This window comes from Echinops telfairi, unplaced genomic scaffold (genome assembly GCF_000313985.2).
Source record: "Echinops telfairi isolate 266 unplaced genomic scaffold, ASM31398v2 ScPeMD7_3533;HRSCAF=4204_0, whole genome shotgun sequence".
NCBI lineage: Eukaryota > Metazoa > Chordata > Mammalia > Afrosoricida > Tenrecidae > Echinops > Echinops telfairi.
This window is the reverse complement of record NW_022107431.1, coordinates 99,096,791-99,116,782: the sequence shown is the minus strand read 5'-3', so window position 1 is coordinate 99,116,782 and position 19,992 is coordinate 99,096,791. Positions and strand designations below refer to the sequence as shown.

The window sequence follows — 19,992 nt, the reverse complement described above, 5'->3', positions numbered from 1 at the left end:
CACAACAGAGGCCTCATTGGCTATGACCCAATTGGCAGACTAGACTCCACCCCTTCACTCTTAATTCTCTCAAGTCCCAAATTGATACCAGATTATGTAACTACCACAGACCGTTTCAAATTCTACACTGAACCAGATTTTTAATCCCTGCCACACATTCAAGGAAGCTTCAAAAAGTCTGTGGAAAATGGAATTAAAAGATGATGGAATTATTCCATGAACTTTTTGAATCTGCCTCATATTCACAGCCCAGGATCCCCAATGCTATTCATAAAAAGGACTCATAAAAGATTTTAGGCAGATATTTACAGAAAAAAAAGGATTCTCTTTGCATATTTGAGTAAAATATGAGTAAAACTATGACCTTGGAGTTATAACAAGTACTTTCATATTACTAATATCTCCTCATTAATGCCATTTTGTACTGTCATTTGATTAGTCTGGCTCCTATATTTGGAAACAATTTTCATCATTACAAATAGTGGCACAGAGAACACATTAGGCCCATTAAACTAAAGGGCAAAAGTGAAAATATTTTTATTTGAAGAGGAAAAGTCATAAATTATTAACTCAAAATTAGCTCTGGATTTAGTTTTCTGTGTATGTATAATGATAACTGTTATTAGAATAAGTCAACCTCATTAATCCAAGGAGGGGATCTTTGAAAATGAAAATTTTTCTTATCCTTGGACGAAGTTTATAAAGTCCTCGTGCAACGGAAGCTGTGTATAGATCTTCTAAAATTGAGAGAAATGAAAAATGTATGGAGTGTATTCATAAATATTGAATGAAGGAAAAAGTAGAAGAGAAAAAAAATAAAGGTCAAAGAGAGGGAGTGGCAATGACTTTGTGGGAGACGTGCCCTCATTAACATAAACTTTCTGCACCCCAAGGTTCCTAGCTAATCTTACAGTTACAGTTTCTGGCACCAATTTGATTCCATATAGAGAGTTTTTTAAAGGTTATCCTCCCCCCCCCCCTTACTACTTAAGTTAAACTGTTGTTTCATTTACGATTATTTCTGGTTTAAATGGAAATATGATCTCAGAGCCATAGTCTCAGAAGGTCATGCACCGTTCATTACTCCAGAAAGTAAAGAGCCCATGAAAATTTGGAATGCTGCATTTCCCCTTTCAATCAGAACTACCCTATGAAACTGTTACAAATCCATATATAGTTTTTTAAGGAAAATATGCATACATATGCATATTTTTTATTAAAGAAAACAAACTAGAAATTCTTGGCAAATAAAGGAAAAGTGTTTTTAGTTATCTCTACTTGAAACCAGCACTGGGCACAGAAATGTTTTTAATTGCCTTGAAAATTCAAATTTGGTGATTACATCCAACATATAAAAGCAGGGTTTACCTTGTTATTTTGCTGACATGGAAACTTTTTAACACGTGTTTCAGAAGTTCGGCTTTTTGAGTGATCTGGTGACCTACTTAAGAAAGCAAAAGCATGACAGCGTGTCTCCTGGGTTTGTTAACACCAGCAGTGCTGTAACTTTATGCCTTCTTAATGGGAAATTATGATACAGAAAAATGGATCACATATTTGTACAGGGCATTTCTTTAGCGTTGGTCACAGCACACTTTCTGCCTGTCCTCTGAGTTTACCTGTTGGTTTACTGTGTCGTAGTCATTGAACGCTGAAGAATGAACAGAGCTCAGGGGAGAAATGAGTTTTAAACTCTGGTTGCAAACATGGAGTTATTTTTCAAGTTCTGAGTTGTGGTTTCTGGAAAGCAACACTATAACAGGGCATTTTGTTTACACAATTTAAAAATAATATCTAAAATTGGAAGATCCTCAAGTATAATTAGAGGCATTTCTAGATAGATTTAGTAGGATTTGAGTGCAAAATACACACTTTTCTTCACTACATGGGTATGTGGAAAAATGGAAGGGAAAAATAATTTCCTGCTAACTTTTTGAAGCTCTGCTGTATGTCACCTTATTATTTCGCTGCTTTCTGGCAACATTCTGTCCACTACAGTTTCGGGAAAGGAAGCTGGAATCTATCCTTGTAGATATCCTATGTCAATCCCAGTACTTGGTGGCACAAAAGCAAAGGAGTGGGAGAGAGGATGGTTTGAAGACATAGGGCAAAGAGTTCCTTGTTTCCCCCACTGTGCAGCGGGGCATCATTCGCTGGTTGCTGTATGTCTTGATTGGGGGCTGTGGAGGATGGCTGCTGAGAAAACCCGCGGGTGGGCGGAGGTCTAGGCTCAGAATGGAGAGGTCACAGCACAGGTTGAGGGAAACAGGGAACTAGGAATTTTCCAAATGAGTCCAGAACTCACATTTTGGAGAAGAAAAGGGAACGGGAGAGGATCATTGAGCCTCCCTTTCCCAAGGAAGCGGAGAGACTTAAAGTGATTGCTGCAGTGAGTTGTTGATCAGATGGTGTGTTAGTCTGGGTAGATTAGAGAAACAAATGCATAGACAATTGTATGTGTATAAGAAATAGGTTTATATACAAGAGCAATTGAATATTGAGAAAACATCCAAGCTCAGCCCAGATCAAGTCCATAAGTCTGATACCAATCTACAAAGTCCTCTTCAGATTCAGGAAACAAATGCAATGATGCAGAATGCAGGAAGATCACAGACCAATGGGTGGGAAGTCTTTTGGATCCAGTGGTGTTGTAAGCATATCAGCGCTGACAGGGGTCTCCATGTGCCTTCTCCAACTCAGGGCAGTAGTGTAGTCCCATCTGTCTTGTCAGCTGCTATGTCTTCCAGGGTGTGAGCCAAGAGAGAGTGTATCTCCCACCTCCAAAGAGGAAATACAGGAGTTCTCAGAATTCTCAGGAGAAGGCCATGCTCACAACAGAGGCCTCATTGGCTATGACCCAATTGGCAGACTAGACTCCACCCCTTCACTCTTAATTCTCTCAAGTCCCAAATTGATACCAGATTATGTAACTACCACAGACCGTTTCAAATTCTACACTGAACCAGATTTTTAATCCCTGCCACACATTCAAGGAAGCTTCAAAAAGTCTGTGGAAAATGGAATTAAAAGATGATGGAATTATTCCATGAACTTTTTGAATCTGCCTCATATTCACAGCCCAGGATCCCCAATGCTATTCATAAAAAGGACTCATAAAAGATTTTAGGCAGATATTTACAGAAAAAAAAGGATTCTCTTTGCATATTTGAGTAAAATATGAGTAAAACTATGACCTTGGAGTTATAACAAGTACTTTCATATTACTAATATCTCCTCATTAATGCCATTTTGTACTGTCATTTGATTAGTCTGGCTCCTATATTTGGAAACAATTTTCATCATTACAAATAGTGGCACAGAGAACACATTAGGCCCATTAAACTAAAGGGCAAAAGTGAAAATATTTTTATTTGAAGAGGAAAAGTCATAAATTATTAACTCAAAATTAGCTCTGGATTTAGTTTTCTGTGTATGTATAATGATAACTGTTATTAGAATAAGTCAACCTCATTAATCCAAGGAGGGGATCTTTGAAAATGAAAATTTTTCTTATCCTTGGACGAAGTTTATAAAGTCCTCGTGCAACGGAAGCTGTGTATAGATCTTCTAAAATTGAGAGAAATGAAAAATGTATGGAGTGTATTCATAAATATTGAATGAAGGAAAAAGTAGAAGAGAAAAAAAATAAAGGTCAAAGAGAGGGAGTGGCAATGACTTTGTGGGAGACGGGAAGAGCGGACTCCGTGGAAAGGGCTTGCTGTGTCAGTAGACCCAGCGTCCTAGACTTTGTCTTCAGCATCATTAAATCCCTCATCGCTTTCAGGTGCAACAACAACAACCAGGTGCCTCTACTCTTCTTCAGACCACGCTTCTTTCCGAGTTGTCAGTGTTCTGAGCTGGTTTGTTTGTGAGTTTAGGTTGAAGGGTCAGGTAAGGACTGTGATTTCCCTGAGAAGATGAACTTCTTTAGTAATTATCCCTTAGCACAGATGTTCTTAGCAGCCAACCTTGCTGGGGCAATTAACCCTGTGAGGAATCTAATTTATTACCTAAACCTATGAGTTTATTCCTGTGGTCCCCGTTATAAGGATGAGAGAGTTGGGACAAAGAAGGAGGCAGCAGGTTGTCCATGGTTAGGCTTAGCGAGGGCCGGAGCGAGACTTAGAATTTCGCATCGTCTTCCTATACAGTTGATGAGACTTAACGGATTGTCAGAAGATCCCTGTAAGTACCTTGCCAGTCACAAAGATGCTGGCATTCCTTGAGGAGCTGAGGTAACTGATGGGAAGGGGAAGCGGCCATGGGGATTTGGGGAGATGGAGATCCCGGAGGGCATCTCAACCCACCTGCACTCTTTTTCTTCCTTCCTGAGCGTTTTTTCCCCCGGGCTACAGAGACTGGGGGTTTACTGCTTACCTTTCTCTTACAGCCATTTTAAATAGAGGTCAGGGAGAGGGCAGAGCTGTGGTGACTGAGGATTTCTCTCATTTTCTAGAAAGAATTTGAAGTTTCTTTCTCCCTCTCTTCTCCTATTGCCCATCCCCTATCACGATGTCCGGCACGTAAACTCAGTGCCATCGGTCAATTCTGACTCATGGTGTCCCTGGTGGGGGATAGTGGGTTACACATTGAGTGGCTAATCACAAGGTCTGCAGTTCAAATCCACCTTCTGCTTTCATAAGGAATTACAGCCTGGGAAACCCGGAGGGGCAGCCCTGCTCTGCTCTATGGGCTCACTCTGAGAACCGACTCCACGGCAGGGAGTGTGACTAGCAGAGAAGTCCTCCAAAATGTTTGTTTAATTGAATTGCTTCCTTCGAGAGCATCAGCTGTTCCAACTCAATCAGGATTCCGCCTCCTGCCCCCCCACCCCCCCCAAAGCAGGGCACATGGAGGAAAGGGAGCACAAGAAACCGCTGAGTGCTCTCCCTTCCCGGAGCCCCTCTGGCCTGCTTTATTGCTGTCCCTTATGACCACCTAGAATGACAGCCGTTTTTCTTACAGAAGAAAAAGGAATGTGTGAAATGACCAGAGTCTACTTCAGGTTGCACCTGTGGGGCAAGGTGGGAGGGTCCCGTGGGGTTTCCATGGCGATGAATCTAATGGACGCAGGCTGCCTCCTCCTGCTCCCACCTGTGGCTGGTGGGCTTAATCACTGACTCTTCAGCCAGGCACCACCGGGACGCCTCCTCTACAAAGGCAGGGCTCTGTCCGCGCGCGCATGGGACGAGGGACGGCATCTCGATGCAGCACGCAGCAGCCCACAACTGGCCCCGCGACCCTTGTCATTCCTTTTGAGGGGGGAGCTCCTTGTGGCCCTTTCTCTTTTCCTTCCTCTCTCCTCCCCTTCCGCTCTCTTTCTCCTCTCCCTTCCTTTACTCCTTCATTCTTTTAAAACACCACACCTGATACATAAACGCCTTTTCACGGTCAAAACATGGCCTCCAACCCGTCTGTGACCAGGAGCGAGTTGAGTGCGTCTCTCATTCCAGATTTGGGGTCTGCAGGTCCTTACTCTGGATTGAAGTCAACAGAGCTGCGGGTATGTGACACACTGGCGACAATATGGTAGTGCCATATGGTTACACCTAATATGCTTAAAAGTACGGAGGTATATTATTCGTCTATTACATACACAGCATCTGCTTCCTTGCTACTCCCTTTTCTCATTTAAAGGTTTTCTTCTGTGCCAGACACAGAGAGCCGTGGAGTTGTTTTAACTGCGGCATCCCACCGTGAAGAATGATTGATTATGTGACCGCCCTCTGCTGATAGGGTGGGCAACTGTTTTAAGATTCAAAGAGATGATATGAGCTCTTTGTACACCTAGCATAGTGCACACGTGTGACTCATTTTACAAGTATAATTGCCTAAAAGTAGACGAGCCAAGTCCACTTTTAAGTTTGATGGACAGGTTTCTCTTGAAAGAAGGCTGTTCTAATCTACGTCCACCGACAATGCTTCATAGATCCAGTTTCCCCCAGTGTTACTCACACTGGATAGTATTGCCTTCTTTTGCAAATTCATTGTTTTTAGATTTCCTGGATTATAGTGAGATTGAATGTCTCTTGGCCATTAGCATTTCTGCCATGAATTGCACCTCTGTATGAGTATGAATTGCATCTCATTTTAATGTTAAGGCAGTTGTCTTTTTGTTAATGTTGAAAGAGCTCTTATGACTGATAAGAACTTTGTCTATCACATATGCTGTAATTATTTCCTCTCACTTTATCGGATCTCCCTCTCGCTGATTTTGTTCATGGTATGTTTCTTTCCTACAGAAATCTACATGAGGGGGCGGGGGGCTTAATTAGAGAGTTCATTTTTTAGCCTAAGATAATGGAACTATTTTAAGAGTATTTTCATATGTAGATAGTGACCGTTGCTGTAGAGCACTGGTGCATAGTGGTTGCCCGCCGGGCTGCTGACCACAGGCTCAGCAGTTTGATTCCACCAGCCCCTCAATGGCAGAAAGATGAGGCTGTCTTCGCCTGTACGCATTTACAGACGTGGACACGCAAAGGAGCGGCTATTTTGTCCTGTAGCTCCCTCGGAACTGGAATAGCCTTGATCGCAGTGGGTGGAAGGAACTAATTTTACCTTTAATATTGAGTAGTCCGTGTGTTTACTGCTGGCTCGAAATGCTCGTTACATAAACATTCGCTACGTTTTCATTTGCAGAAGAACGTTAGAAGCACGTCACATGCTCTAACGAGTCCTGTTGGGCGTCTCATTGGGATTCGCTTGGCTGAAATTCACAATCATCATCGTTCTTACTTCCCTGAGTGGATACTCTGTGCTTTATATTCTTTGTAAAGATGCTTTGTAAGCATCATTTTCTATACCGCTTTCAATTATTTAATGAGTTGGCTCTGCTGGTCTCATCATCCAATAAGGAAATCCAGGTTTAGAAAAGTTAAGTAATTTGCTAAAGGACACTTGATGAGTAAATTGCTGCCTCAAAAACGTAATCATGACTTGACTGGACATCAGTACCTGCCTCTTAACCACTATGGAATACAGTAATTATCTTTGAAGTGTTTAGAGGGACAGAGTACATAACATCAAGAAAGAGGCTAAATCTCTTTGCTTTCTTGTTGACTGACTGTAAAAGCAGATGGCCATAGGCTATGGCCACTAGGGTGCGTAAGAGGACAGTCCAAGGACAGGAGTCCTCAGGTGTGGCGTGGAGGACAAATTCAGGTGTGTGTGATTAGAAGATCAAGGTGGGAAAAGCATTGGCGGCATTCCTTGAGTAAAGACCAGGGAAATGCTCAGCAGGCGCCTAGGAGGGCAGCAATTACCAGGTGCAGCAAGGCACCTGTAGAATTAGACCCCTTCATGCTAAAGTCTGCCAATTTTATCTCAACCCCTTTTCTTCCTTCTCAAGAGCATCTTAAAACCTCACAGTCTGCAAGTGAACACATGATTATATGTGCTAACGCATCTGCATAATAAAGTATGCATTCATTAAAAATGATAGTATATAGGATATTTAAGAAAACGTCCTAATTTTAAAAAAGCTGCCTTTGAAACAGTAAGCTTAATATGGCTTAATGTTGCCTTAAGAACAAATGCTGTATAAACATTCAAACCGAAAGATAATAGTGATTAATATTGTGCTATATAATAGAGTAATATATAAAAAATAATATAATATATAATATAATAATATATAATAGTGATTAACATTGTGCTATATTTCCCAGTTAAAAAAAATAATTGGGGGCTCATACAACTCTTATCACAATCCGTACATACACCAATTGTGTCAAGCACATTTGTACATTCGTTGCTCTCATCATTCTCAAAACATTTGCTCTCCACTTAAGCCCTTGGCATCAGCGCCTCATTTTTCCCCCTCCCTCCCTGCTACCCCTTCCTTCATGAACCCTTGATAATTTATAAATTATTATTGTGTCAGATCTTACACTCTGACGTCTCCCTTCACCTACTTTTCTGTTGTCCATCCCCCCAGGGAGGAGGTTATATGTGGATCCTTGTAATAGGTTTCTTCTTTCCACCCCACCTTCCTTCCACCCTCCCGGTATTGCCACTCTCACCACTGGTCCTGGATTCCCTGTGTTTCCAGTTCCCATCTGTGCCAAGGTCATCCTCTCCCAGACTACTTGACTTGATGACTAGTGCTATGTTTGCAAATGGGTGTGTGTGTGTGTGTGTAGTGGGGGTGGTGAAACCCAAGAAAATACAAATAGTGGGCACCTTATGATGGGGCTCCATTTCAACAGCTCTGTTGTAAGTCAGTTTTGATGTAAGTGGAATATCTCATTAGTAAAATAAGTTTTCATTAGAAAAAGGTTTCATTATTGTCTTTTATTATCAATATCTTTATACATCTTATCTTTAACTTTGTCTTTAGGATAGAATTATTACATGTAACTTATAGATGCAATGACACCAGCAAATGACATGCTGATATATATAAAATCTCCACTGCCATTGAATTAGTTTTGAGTTAGGGTGACCCCATTCATGTATATAATGTATATATCTCCTATTTAGGATAGACCATGTAATAGTTCGGAAGCCGATATTCTTTTTTTCCCCTGTTAGTCTTAAGAAAATCCTGCACAGGCAGTGCACAGCAATGGTTCTCAAACTTGGTTCTTGGGTCAGCGGCATCAGCCTTCCCTGGGCCCTAACCCAGACCTACTGTATCGGAAACAACACAGCTGGACTTAGCCATGCATACTTTAACAAGCCCTCCTTTAGGTTATTTTAACACGTGTTGAGGTTTGAGAATCACAGGTTTAAAGAACTAATACTGTTTTCTTTTCAGCCATGAATTCCTGAATTTGTCACATTAGTGTGCTTGACTTACTTGCATGTGACTCCCTCTCCAGGAATGTCCGCACATCCCTCTGTGGGGCCACAGAAGCCTGCATCCAGGTGATCCACACCTTCCTGCTGCTCATGCCCCGGTCTGCAGCGACACTCTGCTTCCTTGGTCCCCTCATTCATTACACACTGGGCAAATTTACCGCAGGCCAGGGCTTTGCAGGGATCTGCTTGGTCAGCTGTAAGAGACAGGGCAGATCTTTATAAATGCATGATGCCAAAGCAGTGGAACTGGCAGAAGGTGATGGCAGATCGGAAGCATTTGCCCTCCCCTCGTTTGGGAGTGGGTTGCGCAGGAGGGATAACAGTTTTGAGTGAAAAGAGAACTTCAGACTTCCGCATCTTTGAACCAAGAGATTGCAGCCATTATGACGACATATTTATCCCCAGATGGTATGCACAAACGTTGCTGTGCATCACAACCCCTAGCAGCCTTGTTAGCATATAGACTGCTGAGCCCTGCCATCAGAGTCCCTGGTTCAGGGGACTCAGGATGAGGGTGGAGATTTTGAATTTCTAAGAACATCCCTGATGATGCTGACGCTTCTGATACGGAGAGCAACTGCTGTAGGAAGGAGAGGGTTTGGGGCACAACTGCTTTAGAAAGTAGAGGTTTTGTTGTTGTTCTTTTTGTTGCTGTTAGCTTTTTTTTTTAAGGTAGGCATACATTATAAACTTATTTTAGGACCTCTATATATTTAATCACTGCTATCAAGTCAGTACTGACGGACAGTGACCCTATAGGACAGGGTAGAACTGCCCCTGTGAGTTTCTGAGACTGTAACTGTTTATGAACGTATACATAACTAACTCACTGTCATTGAGTAGAACTCATAGCGACCGTACCTAAACGACAGGGTGGACCTGCCCCGGTGAGTTTCTAAGACTGTAAATCTTTACGGGAGTAGAAAACCCCGTTTTTCTTGGGGGAAGTGGGTGATGGTTTCGAACTCTGAACCTTGAGATTAGCAGCCCAACACGTAACCACCAGCACTCCATTTTATACATAGTAATCAGTTATTACTGTGGACAATCTTGAGAACTCAGAATGATTCCTTACTTGAAATTTAATTCCTCACAATTGTTTGCTGATTCCAAGGATCCCTGGTAGGCAGGGGGTTAAGTGCTGCCTTGCCAAATGGGAGGTAAGTGCCTCAAATCCACCAACCGCTCTGTGGGAGAAAGAGGAGTCTGTTGGTCCCCATAAAGATCAACAGTCTCAGAATCCTAAGGAGCAGCTCTGTCCTGCCCGAGAGGGCCATGATGAGTCAGAACTGACTCCGCAATGATGGGTTTTGGGGTTTTTGCTGGTCGCTGAGACTTTAATGTGAGAGATTCTTTCCTATGGGGTAATCACTCCCTCCTATTAAAAAGAAAAGACTTCTTGTTTCTGTTCTGCTTTGATCATTAGTTGTTCTGTATTACTTTTAATTTCATAGTTACTTTAAATTCTTTCAGGAGTAACCTATACTCAGGCAAGGGCATGTCAGAAGGTTTCAGCCCTTGCCTGTCTTTCTCGAGCTGCACACACTGACCTCTGGGGCCGAGACTGCAGTGGTCTCGGATGGAGCTAGAACAGGCTGCTTGCTCCCAGGCCCCAGTGCTTCCTGCCCTGGAAGGGTCTCCTGGGGAAGCACGCCCACCATTTATGCTCAGATTACTCTTTCAATAAGCATCTACTAACACTTATTCTGTCGAAGAACTGCAGGGCAGGCGCGTGTGTTTTAGACAGTTCTCCTTGGCAAACCTGGGAGCACTTCTTCTCTGTGACTCCCCTTGATTCCATAGGATTGGGTTCTTCTACGAAGCCTGGGGAAAGCTAACTGGGAATGTACAGGGTCATTCTAGACCAGGAGCCCAGTCCCTTGTCTAGTCCACGAGGATGAGGTTAGAGGAGAGACCATGGTGGAGGGCAGGGCTCTGAACCCTGCTTAAAGAGGGGCTGCCTTTGTATAAGGAACCCAAGTGACACGGTGGGTAAAGTGTTCGATGCTAACCGCAGGTGGGCAGTTAAAACTAGCAGCTCCTCAGAAGAAAGGTGTCGCATCCGCTTCTCTCCAGATTCCCAGCCTTCGAAACTCCCCGGGGAAGTCTGCCCAGGTGGTTGTTCTGAATCAGAACGTGGCTGGAGAGTTTGGTGTGGTGTGTTCTTTGGTACCTGGTACAAAGGCATTCCAACTGGGGAGGGTAGCTGACCTCCCCAGAGGGTTTGTTTCCTAAAGCTGGCTGTGTTAAAGGGTCCTTGCCACTCCATAGAGAAAAGCTCTCACCTGCCGCGACCACCCAGGTGATTTCACCTCCAGGGTCTGGTTCAGTAACTCAGCTGTCGGCAACTTCAGGGCCATCGTCCTGAAAACCAGGGGCAGCCCTGTCCCTCTCTCTCTGCGTGGAGAAATAGGTTGAACCAAGCATGCATGGGTTTTGCCCCACTGAAGAGCAATAGGGCGTTTTTGATCACAGAAAGCATTAATTAATTCAAAAGAGTTTCCCCGTGAAAGTAAAGGTTTCTGTTTGGCCAGTTTCCTGCAGCTGGCCAGGCATAGACCCCGCCTCCTCCACAGACTCTCCTCTAAGAGAAGGGAAGGGCATCATCCGAGAACAGAATTTTGCCCACACTGGGGGGCCGTGAATCAGCTATATTTGAAGAACAAAGGCACATGTCATTTATTCATGAGCAGCCTGCAGAGGAGATGCAGAAAGCGTCAAATAAACCCAGCTCAGGTTTTGTTTGCTAGTGATACATATTTTTTGAGGTACTAAGACAACATCCGTTCATTCAACAAGTGTTATTCATTCAACCAATAGTTATCAGTTGGGCCCTTCAAAGCCTGCGACACTAATCATTTCAGACCAGCATATTGCATTAAGTTTATATTTTTATCCTTATGTGAAAATTCGGATTTTAGATAGATGGAATTTTAGACATAAGGTATTCTTTGAGTTTATTTACATGAGTCTCCCTGACTTTGTAGACGAAGAGGCTGCGACTCAGTGGACTTGGACTTTGCCAGGGCCATGGATGTGGGTGCCCGTGTTCAGAGGACCACTCATCCCTTGGTGGACTGTGAAGGGAAGTCACTACAAAGGAAAGGGCCACACGGGGGAGCTATTGGACCACCCACTAATGTGGCCCATGCAGGCAATTACCAACTGATTAGAATTAGAATGGAAAGAGACCAATTTTTACAGCATTAATTTGTGAAACAACACATACTATTGCGACTTCCACTGCCTGAAGAACATTCTTTTTTTAAAAATCGTTTTATTAGGGGCTCATACAACTCTTAATACAATCCATACATCCATCAACTGTACATTTGTACATTCATTGCCCTCATCAGTCTCAAAACATTTCCTCTCCACCTAAGCCCCTGGCATTAGGTCCTCATTTTTCCCCTCCCTCCCCTCTCCTCCCTCCCTCATGAGCCCTTGATAGTTTATAAATTATTATTTTGTCATATCTTGCCCTGTCCGACATCTCCCTTCACCCACTTTTCTGTTGTCCGTCCCCCAGGGAGGAGATCAGCTCCCTCTTTCCAACCCATTCTCCCTCTACCCTCCCAGTATCGCCACTCACACCACTGGTCCTGAAGGGATCATCTGCCCTGGACTCCCTGTGTTTCCAGTTCCTATTTGTACCAGTGTACATCCTCTGGTCTAGCCAGACTTGCAAGGTAGAATTCGGATCATGATAGTGGGGGCGGGGAGGAAGCATTTAGGAACCAGAGGAAAGTTGTATTTTTCATTGTTGCTACATTGTCCCCTGACTGACTCGTCTCCTCCCTGAGACCCCTCTGCAAGGGGATCTCCAGTGGCCTACAAATGGGCTTTGGGACACTCTGCACTCCCCCCCTCATTCACTATGGTAAGATTTTTTGTTCTGATGATGCCTTATATCAGATCCCTTTGACACCTCATGATCGCATAGGCTGGTGTGCTTCTTCCATGTGCGCTTTGTTGCTTCTGAGCTTGATGGCCGCTTGGTTACTTTCAAGCCTTTAAGACCCCAGACGCTATAATTTTTGATAGCCGGGTACCATCAGCTTTCTGCCTGAAGAACATTCTTCCTATATAGGTTGAAAGCTCCCTCTACGTACAGGTCATCCTGCAGGGATGGCTACAACGCTGGGCTTTAGGCCACAGCTGAGCCCTGCATGGGGGCTGTTTCTGGGGTGAAAATGCCTTGGGAGAGATGGAAGAGAAGAACTTGGGTCTAAGGTGAACGACATTTTAAGGAGCAGAACTTTCTTTAGCAAAGCTTTCCCTATGCTGTTACTTCATTTCTTTGCCGTATCCCCAAAGGCATTTTTTTTCTCTCAGAAAGATGGATTCATCATTTGAGAGCTGTACAAATATTTGTCTTTATCCCATAACTCATCCCTGGGTAAGTTTACAAAACAAATTATTCTGAACTCCCTCCTCTGCTCTTGATTTGGTCAATATTAATAATGTAAACACGATGTCACTAGATGCTCTCTTCTGGACATGATCTCAGACTTGTCAAGAGGCAGGAAGAGCTATCAGTGTACTTCCGTCGGTGGAGTATTAGGAAGAGAACAATTAGCTGCCCTTTCCTAGAAGAATATTTTTGAGTCATAATCCAACTGAAGACTAATGGGTCTGTAATTGCCTTAGCTTCCTGGATTTGCATAGATCTCCTTTAAAGAGCTCATTTTTATGGTTGGCACTAGCGGGGATTCATGAGTCTGTACCTCACTTAATAAACACCTACTATGGTTTGGGGCATCCTCTGGGCTGACAGTAATTGCTTACTGGCAATATTTCTTCATTTTCTATCCTCGGCCCATGTGGATCTCTCTTTTGCAGAGCAACTTTGACAATATGTCTGAAGAGGCTGCCCAGGGCGTTCAACCTAAGTGAGTCAAGAAGTGTCAGGGGCTGATTGGCAGCAGCAGGGGCCCGGGCGGCAGGTGGAGTGGTGAGGAGTTGTGGTGCTAACCATAAGTGTAGTGGTCTGAAACCAGCAGAAAGAAGCGCTTTCTTCTCCTGTAAAGAGAGAGTCTCAGAAACTCATCGAGGCAGTTCTACCCCGTCCTCTAGGGCCACTACGAGGCACCATCGACTCTATGGCAGTGAGATGCTGAGGGATTCCCAGCTCTCCGAAGTCCTTGTGCTTCGTGTGTGGATTCTGGCCATAATCAGGACCCTGATGTCATTTCTCTTAGACCTTTGTGCCTGAAGTGCCCTGCCTGCCAAGGAGTAGCAAAGAATTCTTTACATAGAAAAAAATGCTCCCATTTATTGAAGGCCTGGTTATTGCTTGGCATGTGTTTTCATGAATATTCACAACAGAAAGGAGATATTGCTGACCTCATCCAAATGGGTGGGAAAATTAGGCCCATTTTAGCTAGAAAGTATGAACCCAGATTAATTTTGGATTTATCTGCTTACAATGTGTGGCTTGAGACATCTTCCTAATGGTTTGCAAAATGGAATTTCACAGAGACAGCTCAGCGCTCCAGGGACCAATAGGGAGAACGGGTCCCTTTGAACAAAGCTTTCTCTGATTCAACAAAGCTCCACATTCATGGTCTGCCATCACTCCATGAGGTAGAATGTTCCCTTGTAGGAACTGTAGCCTGACCAGCAGTTCTCAACCTGTGGGTCGAGACTCCTCTGGGGATCAAACGACCCTTTCACAGGGGTTGCCCTATTCATAACAGCAGTAAAATTACAGTTATGAAGTAGCAACAAAAATAATTTATGGTTGGGGGGTCACCACATATGAGGAACTGTATTAAAGGGTCTCGGCATTGGGAAGGTAGAGAACCACTCTCTAGACACGAATGGCTCCATTTTCCCTGCCCACCCTTAATAGGAGCCCTGGTGGCAGTGGGTTACAGGTCTGGCTGCTAATCACAGAGTCAGCAGTTGAAACCACCCGCTGCTCCTTGAGGGAGAGATGAGGTCTGAGATTTTCAACGCAAGCACATTTCGTATATCGGCTTCTTTCCCTGGATTTGATTGTATAATATCTTTTGTGTGAATTTCAAAGGCTGGCTGAGGATGTCTCTCAGCTCTCCATTGTGTGATCAACAGCAGCATTTTCGGGAGCTGATACCAAGGGCTCAAATAGAAAGTAAGTGTTTAGAAAATGATGATGGCAACATGTGCACAAATATGCTTGATACACTTGATGTATGGATGTTGTAAGAGCCCCCCCCCAGTAATATGATTTTAAAAAAGAAAGAAATATGTACAAGTTGCTGGTGTGGAACATTTTGGGGCGTTTACAGTTAAAGTTAAAAGATTATGGTCCGTGTCATCAAGCAGTTTGTACATTGGCAAAGATCCTGGATCTCAGAGATGCAGGCGTCTTGGTTATACTCTGAAAGCAGGTTCTTTCTACCGACCAGACCCAAGAGGGAGAGGGCTTCTGGTCCGGGCCTTCTGCATTCCACCAACTTGTGTTGATTGGCCACGCCTCCCTGATGATTTTTCCTACAAGCTCTGCCACGACCAGGTCAATCCCGACATCATTGCCCTGCCCACCTTGCTTTCAGCAGCCAGAGCTTCGCCACCAGCGCTCCTGGGTCAACCATCTCACTGTCTTTACTGCAGTCCGGGGCAGAGCAATCGCGGAGGACAGGGTGGCACTGTCCCCGTGGGGTTCCGGGACGGTAACTCTTTGTTAGTGGGTTGTCGTTAGGTGCCATTGACCTTATAGCCAACAGAAGTAAACGCTGCGCAGTCCTGGCCATTGTCCCTCACCTTTGTTCTTACGCCGAGCCCACTGTTGCAATCACCGCGGCAAGCCCTCTGCTTACCGAGCGTGACGTCCTTTTCCAGGGGCTGGTCTCTCCTGACAACATGACCACAGACCGTGCGACGAAGTCTCAGCATCCTTGCCTCTGAGGAGCATTCTGGTTGTCCTTCCAGGTGGAAAGCCTCATCTTTCTCCCCAGGAGCAGCTGGTGGTTCAGAACTGCGGATCCTGAGGTTAGTCAGTAGCCTAACCCGCCCGGAGGCTAGGTTGATTCTCTTTTTGCCGTAGTCTTTAGTCTGACTTCATCATTCTCTTGTCTTCTAGTCATCCCACTCAAGTGTTAGAAAGCGAAGCATCTCTGTGTCTGGGTCCTCTCCCGGGGAAGGATGTCAGTTCAGGCCGATTGTCCTGGGCATGAACCCTGGGCTGGGCAGGGGCTGAGAGGCGGTGACTGGAGAGTGTGTGGACGGCTACCCTCGACGTGATGACGCCTACTGTTCACTAGATGGCGCTCAATAGCAACAGAAGCAGGGATGCTGGAATTTGGGATGGGATGTAAAAGACAGAGCCTGATTTCTGTCTTCTTTAAAACCACCGTGCAGGCCACTGGCGACGAGAAGCGAGGCCTGGAAGGAATTGGCGTGGTGGCAGAAGCAGCTCCAGGGGACCTCTGATAGAGCCATTATTACTTTCGGTTCACAGTGGCAGGTCAGGCCTGCCCTGCGTGCAGAATGTGGTAGAAACTCCTTGATCATCTTTTTGGATTTCAAAAAAGGCAGAGTTACAGTCGTTCTGGTAGCTGGAGGCTGACCAAGCCCCATGGCAGAAGTAACCGGTTTTAGATGAGTCAGAAGCTGGATAAATGGGGCCACATGGGCACGCCCATCAATAGTAGAAATAGCTATTAGTGTCACCTCATGACCCCCCACCCGCACCCCAACACCAGCTTGTAACCAAGGCTTTGTGGTCATGGCTTTAAGGACGGTAACCAGTTAACGGCAGTGCTAATGCAAAGGGTGGAGGTTTGAGTTGACCAGAAGCACTATTTTCAAACTAACAGACAAACTCATTGAGTCAATTGGACTCCTGGCGACCTGGAGGTCCTCGTAGAACTGCCCTTGTGGGTTTCAAGACTGGAACTCTTCCTGGGAGTGGAAAGCCTTGTCATGGGAATCAGAGAATGATACCCATATTCTTCAGGGTACAGGAAACACACTGTGACAGTTACATAATCTGTCAACTTGAGTCAAGGGGTGGAGTCTAGCCTGTCAATCAAGTCATAGCCAATGAGGCCTTTGTGTGGGCATGGCCTTCTCCTAAGGATGCTGGGAACTCCTGTCTTCCTCCCTGGAGGCGGGACACACATACTCTGCTACTCCTTCTTGTTGACAAGCCACATGCTGCCCTGCTGATGGCAGCCAGAGCCCTGGAGATGCTTCTACCACCACTGGATCCCCAAAACTTTGTACCCACTGGTCTGTGATCTTTTTGCATTTGGCATCATTGCCTGTGTTGCGTGAGTCTGAAGAGGAATTCATAGAGTGGTATTGGACATATAGTCTAATATTGGATTTATGGACTTGATCTGGATTGGGCTGGGGTGTCTTAGAGATACATAATTACTTCTTGATATAAAGTTTTCTCTTACACATGTATGAGTGTCAATGAATTTGTTTCCCTAGTCTACCCAGACTAGGGACACTGCTAGTGTCCGTCATAGTTCAAGCAGCTGATGAAAATGTTTTCATTGAATCCGAAGACCAAATGAACACAGCGCAGCCCGGATACAGTTCACCATTACAGCAACACATTATAAAATGAAATTTCAAAGAGATTCTTTATAAAGGAATGGTCAACAAAACCCCAGTGGGGTCCTGATAGTGGAAGAGCTCATGTCTCAATGCGGTGGCTGGTACCCAGCACTCCTGCGAGTAAATCCATCCTCTGACTGAGAGGTCATCTGGGATGTAATGCAGGGAGCACAGCACCCACAGCAGGCTATTGGGTTTATTCCCTCTACTCCTGAGAACATAACAGTTTCAGGGGCGAGTAAACCTGCTCTTCTCTTTGTCAGTGCTGAAACCTCCTGGAAAGTACTGGGGCATAAAAACCCGGATTCATCAGAAATTGTGACCTTGGGAGTTAGGCTGGCATCCCTGGGCTTCAGTGTTCCCTGCTATGGAACTTGACATTGAAACCAAGTGACCACCAACGTCCCTCCCGCTCACATCTCCGACTGCCTTTCTGTGGGTCTCTATGACTAGAGAGAGAATGAGAGTTGACTTAGTTAGCCTGCTGTTCTGGTTGTTAGTGCTATCAAGGCCATCCCAACTCTTGTTGAGAGAAGATTACCTGGCCCTGGGCCACCCTCCAATTTTCATATTATGTTTGAGCCCATTGCTGCAGCTACCAGATCCATCCCAAAGCCTCCTCTTTTCTTGCTTCCCTTCTATGTTACCAAGCAGGATGTCCTTTCCCAGGGACGGGTCTCTCCTGAAAACTTGGCCCAAGTACGTGAGATGAAGTCTGGCTATCCTCGCTTCTAAGGAGCATTCTCGTTGTGCTTCTTCCAAGACAGATTTGTTTGTTCTTCTGGCCATCTATGGTACTTACAGTATTCTGTATCGACTGCTACTCTAAATAAACAAAGAGAGGAATTTATTTTCTCTCAGATCTGGAGACTAGAAACCTGAGCTCAGTGCCTGGCTCGAGCGAGAGGTCCCTCCTTATTGGTCGGTCTGAGATCTTTGACGTTCCTTGATGTCTATCTTCTCCCTGTGCGTGCGTCTGTGTGTTTATTTGAGTGTTTTGCTCTTTTTAGCTCAGAAGTGATTTGGCTTAAGACCAACTCTACTCAGGTCTGACCTGGCTAAGCAATGAAGAAAACCCCATATCCATGTTGACAAGGGTCATGCTTACAAGTACAGTGGTTAGGATATCAACACACCATGTTGGGGAGCACAATTCCATCCAAAACAGGAGTTTTGAAAAGTATGCGTTTCCCAGAGAAGATGAATTCATGGTTCTACATGTTAGCTGGATGCATCCTAGATGCCAGACTACCATTCATTTCACTGGTTCCCCTTTATCCTCTTTGTGGGTCTGCCCATTTTTGAAGAAGCTTCTTAGGCATCAAGAAGAGAATCAGTTAGGATAATTTACATGTAGTTTTGCATTTTAAAATCCTTCAACCTGCAAAGTCAATGGGCATAAAACTTCTGATGCTTCTGATGCATTCTCATCATGCTCTAATGAAAGGTGCCTCCAGGTGGCCCGGATGCTGGTGCAATATGAGTGAGCGTGATTTATTCTGTTTTCCAGTTAATACATCACAGAAAGTTCTGACATTGGTTTACATTCTTTGTACTAGAGATTCATTCATTCAGGGAGTTTGTAAAGGGGCATTGCTACCCCAATGCAGTGAGAAGCCATCGCTTCTGCACATCGGCACCCCTGCAGGCGTTAGCTGACCCACTGGATGGCTGACCCTCACTTAAAGGACTGGTCCGGACCTCTGACACCAATCTGAATGCAGAACGATCCTCAGCGAGAAAGCTCATTAGAATTTCCAAGTTCTCTCCTCTTCTCTGTAGTTCAAAAATAGGTACGGGGGAAGATTTACCCCTTTCCCACAATTACCTTTCCACCCTGACATTAGGCAGCTCAGTGAGATGAATCCAGGCGAAAAGAAAGAGACCTGATTGGAATTTGTTTCGAACTTTGCAAATGAAACGATGTCTCAGTGTAAACAATAACATTTGAGACGCTGTGAGCTTTCTGCTCATTCACTTGGTCTCGAATCTAGATACACAAGCGTTCCTCTTACGTAAAAGAGTGTTGAGAGCACAGTTCTCGATATTTCCTTCATCAGGGAAGCCACAAACCTGAATTTGTACAATCCTATGGCACGGGGTCATATGTGGCGTCGCTTCCCCCACACCCCCGTGCACTAGCCTCTGACTTCTTAGAGTGTTGGGGACCCACTTCAGGGGCCTGTATCAACCGGCTTCCTCACCCTCTGGCTTCAGGTTCGGTTTAGCCGGTGGGAGACAGGCAGGAGATAGAAGGGTGGGCTGAGAGTGGGACGGAGGTACTTCCTCCTCCACCTCCACTCTCTGCTGCTGGCCAGGGTCGGGTGCTCTCCCTCCCAATGTTGTGGGATGGCTTCTCCTTCCCAGATTCCTTTTCGAAGCGATGTGGAACCTCTGTTTCCTTCCCTTGCTGCGGGCACCGAATCCCATTTTTTCCTGTTGTCAGGTGCTGCCGCAGAGTTGGCTGGGAATCCTAAGGACCTTACCTAACAAGCGATGGTAACTTCCTAGGCCTCTGCCACCTTCACTCGGCGGTATTTGAGGCCCTTGTGGCAGACACGGTGCTCATTGAGCCCATCGAGGCTCTAGATCGCTTCCACTGGCCCGCTGCTGTACCACTCCCTGCCCGGCCTG

The 19,992-nt window shown here is 45.0% G+C and overlaps 1 protein-coding gene across 1 annotated transcript in view; it reads right to left on the bottom strand.

The window, feature by feature from the left end:
* Positions 1 to 680: 680 nt before the first annotated feature.
* IMPG1 (interphotoreceptor matrix proteoglycan 1) overlaps positions 681 to 19,992 on the bottom strand; it is a 167,280-nt gene continuing 147,968 nt past the window's right edge. The window contains exons 15-17 of the mRNA XM_045294325.1: positions 8,804 to 8,999; positions 1,369 to 1,441; positions 681 to 737 (exon numbers count right to left, since the gene is read on the bottom strand). Of these exons, the coding sequence (XP_045150260.1) occupies positions 681 to 737; positions 1,369 to 1,441; positions 8,804 to 8,999 (326 nt within the window). The remainder of the gene's footprint in view (positions 738 to 1,368; positions 1,442 to 8,803; positions 9,000 to 19,992) is intronic.